This window comes from Cavia porcellus, unplaced genomic scaffold (genome assembly GCF_034190915.1).
Source record: "Cavia porcellus strain 051 isolate PalLab524CR breed Dunkin Hartley unplaced genomic scaffold, mCavPor4.1 scaffold_50, whole genome shotgun sequence".
Lineage (NCBI taxonomy): Eukaryota > Metazoa > Chordata > Mammalia > Rodentia > Caviidae > Cavia > Cavia porcellus.
This window is the reverse complement of record NW_026947533.1, coordinates 2,462,890-2,471,164: the sequence shown is the minus strand read 5'-3', so window position 1 is coordinate 2,471,164 and position 8,275 is coordinate 2,462,890. Positions and strand designations below refer to the sequence as shown.

Below are 8,275 nucleotides of genomic sequence, written 5' to 3'. Positions count from 1 at the left end.
TTTTGAGTGCTGGGATTATAGATATGCACCACCGCACTTTGCTTTTGATTCAGATTTGTAGGAAAGAATTTAAGATATCCCAAACCTGGGGTCTCAACCTTCCTTTGAGAAATATATGTATGATCCTTTAGGAGGTGGTGACCTTTGAGGATGTGGTTGTGAACTTCAGCAGTGAGGAGTGGAGTTTGCTGAGTCCATCCCAAAAGAACCTCTACAGAGATGTGATGGTCGAAACCTTTAGAAACATGGCTGCAATAGGTAAGGAAGAAATGTTTTTGGCACTCACGCTGTCAGAATATTGTTTGTTGCTCATTAGTGCTGTTTCGTTAAAAAGAATATGAAAATATTTTTAAAAATAGCTCAGACCTGGACACATTATATCATAAATCTAAACAAAATCTCTTAATTTGTATGCATTACTCAACTGAGTCCTGGTATTTCTATGTCTACAATTCAGGAGGACTTGGGGATATCCAGGAAGCTGAAAAAGAATGCAAAGTTTACTGGAGATACTTAAGGTAATTCACACTCACAAGGAGAGAAATGTTCCTGAGTAATTAGTGAGTCAGCAGAAAAATGACCACCAAAGAAATGAGGCACCATTCAATTTAATGTCAGTAATATTCTCCAAAGATGTATAAGCTAGTGTATATATGAGGGAATTAAATAATGAAAATGTATGACATTGCATATAGATGATTACAAAAGGCATACACTTTGAGTTATGACATTCTGCCTTCAGCTTTTCTACCCATATATACATGTGAATACAACACTTTCATTATCTAACAATTGCTAAGATTGCAATAGAATTTGAAATAAAACTGAGTGCTCATGTTTCCAAGCGATGCTCTAGACAATCGGTGATTCTGACTAATATTCTTAGTAGGCTGGTGGAATGTTAGTGCACTCATTTTGAATATCAGTATGCAGTTGTCTCTAGAAATCGATCCCCTCATACTTGTCCTGGATATTTTTAAAATCTCAAAATCTGCATAAAATACTGATACATGCTTACTCATATACAAAGCAGATCAAGTTATAACAGATAAGGCCTTGAAGCTTATATATTTTCACTGGATTTGTGGAGAAGGAAAATGTTAATAGACTCTCTGTGATTGTGCATTCTTGTATACTCAGCACACTAGGAATCAGATTTTGCAGAATGGCAATTTCAAATTCATACTTCACAGCTTAATGATCTATGAAAATCTCTTAAAATAGATTTTTAAAAAGATATAGATTTATGCTAATACCTGTTGTTCATTCCCAGCCCAGAATGGAAAAAATGTGTTATATAATGTCAAAAAATAAATAATATAATTTCATTTGCTATAAGAATTAGATGGGTCTTTCACCCATCAATTGAGTGAAATAGCTCAGCTATAAAAACTAAAAGGTCACTGGCTTTCTTTTAGATGAGAAACCAAAATACAAAATGTGGAAAGAAATGAAACAGAGTTGTTAGAGAAAAGTAAGACTGACCGTATGGAAAAGGGAACTACAGGTTAAGGACAGAAGGAAGATTGTGATGGGGAAACATATGAGAATTATTTGCATGTGATACACATATGTACCCATGCCCAAAGTGAAGCTAAAGATTATGCATTTCAAAGTACCAACTTTTAAGATTTCCAAATGTGTACCAGTCTTTTGGGAATGGTTGTTTTCAACATATCTTATAAGGCCTTTCTGTTGCTTCATGTTCAGAATTTCTTAGCAGGCATTAAAAACAGAACTTGATATTAATGCACTTATTCAATGGAGACCAATTTCACTGTCAATTTTTCTTTTTTTAAATTTAATATAAGTAAAGATTAAATAAGATAAAATAAGTATAAATAATACTGCTTTCAAAGTGAAAAAACAGTAAGAAATTGCAAGATGATGATTACAAATGCTGATCATAGAAATAGTTATGAAATACAAAAGTGAAACATATGAAGTGGGGATTCAAATAGTGAGACTGCAAACAGTTTTGTTCAACTCTCCAAGAAAAGCTTAGTAATATGGTTATAAATCCTATATGTGATTTTTTCTTTCCAGAAATGACAAGCTAGGGAAATCTTATGAACATACTTGGAAGCAGTATAAAGAAGTATTCCTTTGTACTGCAGAAGGTAATGTGAATGTGAAAGAAACAGAAACACACCACGATGTTCAGATCCATGAAAAATATTGCAGTCGAGGGAAACCCTATGTATGCAAACAATGTGGGAAAGTTTTTAAAACACGTGCATATTGTAAGGTTCATGTAAGAATTCACACTGGAGAGAAATCCTATGTGTGTAAGCAATGTGGAAAAGGTTTCATGCAACCTGGAAATTGTAAGGAACATGAAAGAATTCACACTGGAGAGAAACCATATATGTGTCAGCAATGTGTAAAAGGATTCACCAAATCAAAACATTGTAAGCAACATGAAAGAATTCACACTAGAGAGAAACCCTATGTATGTAATCAATGTGGGGAAGCTTTTACCAGACATGAATGTTTTAAACAACATGAAAGAATTCACAGTGGAGATAAAACATATGTATGTAAACAATGTGGGAAAGCTTTTAACACACGTACAAATTGTAAGGTTCATGAAAGAATTCACACTGGAGAGAAACCCTATGTATGTAAGCAATGTGGGAAAGCTTTTAAAACACAGGGAGATTGTAAGAATCATGAAATTATTCACACTGGAGAGAAACCGTATGTATGTAAGCAATGTGGGAAAGCTTTTACCAGACCTGGACGTTGTAAGGGACATGAAAGAATTCACACTGGAGAGAAACCATATGTATGTAAGCAATGTGGGAAAGCTTTTAACACACGTGTAAATTGTAATGTTCATGAAAGAATTCACACTGAAGAGAAACCATATGTATGTAAGCAATGCGGGAAAGCTTTTAACACAAGGCGATACTGTAAGAAACATGAAAAAATTCACACTGGAGCGAAATCCTATGTATGTAAGCAATGTGGGAAAGCTTTTAACACACGTACAAATTGTAAGGTTCATGAAAGAATTCACACTGGAGAGAAACCATATAGGTGTAAGCAATGTGGGAAAGCTTTTAAAACACAGGGAGATTGTAAGAATCATGAAAGAATTCACACTGGAGAGAAACCGTATGTATGTAAGCAATGTGGGAAAGCTTTTACCAGACCTGGACATTGTAAGGAACATGAAAGAATTCACACTGGAGAGAAACCATATGTATGTAAGCAATGTGGGAAAGCTTTTAACACACGTGTAAATTGTAATGTTCATGAAATAATTCACACTGAAGAGAAACCATATGTATGTAAGCAATGTGGGAAAGCTTTTAACACAAGGGGATACTGTAAGAAACATGAAAGAATTCACACTGGAGAGAAACCCTATGTATGTAAGCAATGTGGGAAAGCTTTTAACACACGTACAAATTGTAAGGTTCATGAAAGAATTCACACTGGAGAGAAACCGTATGTATGTAAGCAATGTGGGAAAGCTTTTACCAGACCTGGACGTTGTAAGGAACATGAAAGAATTCACACTGGAGAGAAACCATATGTATGTAAGCAATGTGGGAAAGCTTTTAACACACGTGTAAATTGTAAGGTTCATGAAATAATTCACACTGAAGAGAAACCATATGTATGTAAGCAATGTGGGAAAGCTTTTAACACAAGGGGATCCTGTAAGAAACATGAAAGAATTCACACTGGAGAGAAACCCTATGTATGTAAGCAATGTGGGAAAGCTTTTAACACACATACAAATTGTAAGTTTCATGAAAGAATTCACACTGGAGAGAAACCATATGTGTGTAAGCAATGTGGGAAAGCTTTTAAAACACAGGGAGATTGTAAGAAACATGAAAGTTCACATTCAATATAAAACCAGTGTATATAGGCATCATGAGAATGGTTTTAGCACATGTACATATTGCATAATGCATGAAAATCTTCACACTGGGCAGAAAACTTACATATGTAAGGAATGTGGGAAAGGTTTCAGCAGAAATGCTCATTGTCCAATACATTATAAAATTTACATGGTTGAGAAACCCTGTGTGTATGTGAAGAATGTGGGAAAGCTTTCACCACACATGGATTTTGTAAAATAAATCTATGACTTCACACTGTTGAGAAAGCCTATGTATATAACAATGTGGCAAAGCTTTTACTGCATATAGTCATTGCATAACACATGAAAGAATTCACACTGGGAAGAACCACTGGCTATCTAAGCAAGTGGAAACATTTTCAGCAGCCAGATTGTAAGTGAAATACATGAAAAAAAAAACTCACACAAGAGATAAATCCTATGTGTTATGGGAATACTCTCCGCATACTTGATCATTGTTACATATCTGAAAGAGCTCACTAGGCAGAGATGATATGTGGATTAACAATGTGAGAAATATAGCAATGCATGTTTCTTGTTAAATACATAGAAAAAGAATCACTGTTCAGACAGTTTAGATCTAAGTTTACTTTAAAAATCCCAAGGAGACCTGAAGAAATAATCGATACAGAAGTTAGATGTCAATATTTCTTCACAAATATTCCAGAAATGACAATTCTGTGGTGCGGCTCTCCTTAGGTGCACATGTTGTATGGTTTTCAGTTAATCACTTGTACCTCTCTAAATTTATTAATCTAGATGTTTTTGTGCTTCAACATGGCATCTTGTAATTAAACATGCTAAACTGAAATGGGCTTTTCACTTTCAAGTATGGACAAGTGCCTCCATACTTAATATTTTGTCTTTAAAACTTAAATTTTGTATTTTCTGAATTGTAATGTTGTTTATTTAAAGAGAAAAAACTGTAGAAATAATACAGAATTTCAGAAAAATAAACAATAAGAAATCACTAGTTGATTAGTATTATATTGTCATCTTAGAAGTAGTTGTTCAAGTTACAAATTTAAAGCATACAAAGTGATATTCAAATAATGACACTGTCACGGTTTACCTCAATGATCCACCAAAAAGTTATTAATATGCCAATCTGTCCTACACACTTTTTTTTCTTAAAGAGGGTAAAATTAAACATAGCAAAAACAGAGCAAAACTGTTCATAAGGAAACAAGTTAAGGAAACACAGATTTCAAAGCAAGTCCACTGGAAATGTTCACTGTCTATCTTATTATTGTCTCTAGTTTTTTTCCAAATAGTTGTTCCCATCCTCACACACATTGAATATATACTGAATATTATAGAACTAATCAAATAATTACAGGATGATGCAAGGTTTTTTGATCTTCAAGACTGATTTTGGGGAAGTTGATAATGACTACCATAATGTGTCTCATGGTCTTTGTAGTAGCTGTCTTTATCTTTATGTATCCTGAAATGGAACATAAGAGACTAGACTAATATCACTCTGAACAGTGAATAATAGTATCCTGAGAAGGAGAAAGGTGAGGAATTGCCTAAAAAAAGAAGGCAGAGGACATAGTTAAAAGTGTATCAGGATTTAAAAGCTACAGTAGTCTTGTTGCTCTGTATAGTTTGGTTGTATTTTGTTCTGGTCTATCTACTCATATTAGATTTGAGGGCACAGAGAGATAACCCAAAAATATCAGGTTATACCATGGTAATTATCCTTAATTTCCTATTAACTAAAACTGAATCCCTATATTACTTACATTGTCTTCTATGACTGATCTTTGAAGCTGGATTGTTTCAATGTTATTTGGCCTTGACTGATTTTATTCACATTTGGTATGCTTGCTGATATCAAGTTCAAGAGCACAGGCAACTACTCTGAAGATGACAATGTGTAAAAGATATCCATTGGTGGGCTGGGGATTTAGCTCAGTGGCTTAAGGCACCTGCCTGGCAAGTGTGAGGCCATGATTTTGATCTCCAGAGCCAAAAAAATAAATAAATAAAAGATATCCATTCCAGGTTTGATTATTTTTTTAATTAAAGAGAAGAAAGGAAATAAAAAACAAAGCAATAAAAGGGTACAAGTAATACAGAATTTCAAGAAAAAATACAGAAAGAAATCACTAGTTAATAGGTTACATATTGTCATTGCTAGGGTTATTTCCAAAAGATGAAAATATTAACAAAAGATGAGAAATATAAAATAAAAAGTGGCCTTTATTCTGAGAACACAGAGAGAGATGCCCAGCACCCCCACTGCTGGCGTCCAGTGATCTCTCAGGCGCAAACGTGACGTGGGGGCCTGTAAATAGGCTCGGTTTGGGGTGGAAACTAAGGCGGGCATTAGGGATACACAGGTAGCCCATTGGTCCTAGGTTTGGCGCCATATGTAAATTTCCAGGGGCAGGAAGATGGCGTCACAGGTAACTTCCTAGAGGAAGGGGAGATGGGGCTTCCTGCTTCCGGTTGTGGCTTTCCTGGCTACAGTGTCCTATCTGGGCCAAAACCCTTTCAGTCATCTTAGAAACAGTTGTCCAAATTATAAAATTCAGGCATATAAAGTGGACATTCATACAGTGAGATTGCAGAACGTTCTGTTCAGTGATCCAACAAAAGCTCAGTAATATGATTTTCCATCCTACACACTCAAGCATCCAGTTATATCCCTTAGACCACCTTCCTTTCCTCTCCTTTTTACAATAACAGTTACACGTTTTGAGTTTTTTTACTCCCACAGTTCTTATTACATTTTTTGAAGAGAATACATCCTAACGTGACTAAATAAAACAGAGACAGTTAGAACAGAAGGATGAGCATAATACATGATGCAAAAATAGAATATCAGATGATCAAAAATGGTTACCATTGTGCCTCTTGCTATTTTTAAAAAGAGTTACTATATCATCAGGTGTAATAGAATTGATCAAAACAGTACAGAACAAGACCAATAAAACCTACACTGGAAACCTGGCAAGACTTCAAAAGAAGATAATAGTCAAACTATAATGGGCATCATAATAAATCTTATTGTCTTCAAAGTGGTTGTCTATACCCTCAAACTTGATACTATCAAACAAAATACAATATAGTAAAATCAAACACAACAAGATGTGGAGAGCAATACTGGGGTCAAATCAGGTTAATAGGAAAACAAATAGTTACTATAATATATCCCGCTATTTTTAAATTTAGTTTTCCCTTAATTGAAAAAAATTAAAAAGTTTAATTTAAAAAAAGGGTGGAGATTGAGATAAAAGAGGATGTTGTAATAGAACAACACTGGTCAGAATGGAACAATTTAAGTATAATTGTGTTTCACTCCCAGATAATCTAACATAATAGTAGTCACCATAGTGCGTCATTCCTTGAATTATTTAAGTATAACTTCATATATGATAGCATCAAGCATATCAAGACAGTGTAAAGCCATTTAACAGAATGAAAGAATTGCACGGTATTTAGAACCAGTTAACAGAAAACGAACAATGGTTTCTATATTATCTCCTTGCCTATAAAAATTTTTCTTTATACTATCACATATAGTAACATATAGTAAGATACAACATGTTAAAACCAGTGGAAACATATAGTTTGTTAGAGAGGGACCATTCTTGCACCACTGAGATTGAGCCCAGTGTTGATCACGTTGGTCAACTTTGAATATGCTGGTGAGTTAACGTTGTAAACATTTAGCTGAACACTGTTGTTTATGTTTGGTAGGAATATTAGCCAACAGAGTGTTTTCATTTATATTATTTTTAAGACATTATTGTCTGGCTTCATTCTCAGGATAACTTTAACTTTGTCACTTAAAAGAAGTTGGTGGTGGGTTTTCCTTCAACTTGATCAAAGAATTGAAAAACAATCAGTATATATTCTTTATTATATACTGGATAAAATTCACCAGTGCACTTTTTGTATCCCAGCTTTGTTGTTGTTAGTAAGAAGCTGTGATTTTTACCCATTGCCTGTGCTCCTTATCGCTCTGTTCATCAGGCTATTTCCTTCTGATGCATGTGGTTTGGGGACATCACATATCCATTAAGGGTCACATCTCATTTTACTTATGGATGCTACAATTTATTTTGTATCTTCAAACTATCTCTATAATATATAATTTTGTGAGTAACTCCTTTCAGTTACTCAGATTTAATGCACATTCTTGAATGGTGTGGTTACTGCTGGAGGAAACTGGGCCTGGTGAGGGCCTGGTCTCTAATTTAAAGCTTCATACCCTGACCTGCCTGCAGTGTACCGATCTCCTGACCTGCTCCCTGTAAACACTTGTCCTGCTCCATAACTACGGTGAGTCCACATGTGGCAGTTCAGATCTGCACCTGGGTGGAAATCGTTCAGTCAAGTTGGGCTCTGTAACAGACTGACCTCATACAGAGCTCCCCTGAG

General features: G+C 34.9%; 1 protein-coding gene across 1 annotated transcript; it reads left to right on the top strand.

Annotated features, from left to right (window-relative positions):
* Positions 1-2,605: 2,605 nt before the first annotated feature.
* LOC134475028 (zinc finger protein 709-like) lies at positions 2,606-7,882 on the top strand (the record flags this gene model as incomplete). Its single annotated transcript, XM_063244394.1, has 2 exons — positions 2,606-3,817; positions 7,868-7,882. Coding segments are annotated over 2 exons (1,227 nt in total), but the record flags the coding sequence as incomplete, so codon positions are not given.
* Positions 7,883-8,275: the final 393 nt, after the last annotated feature.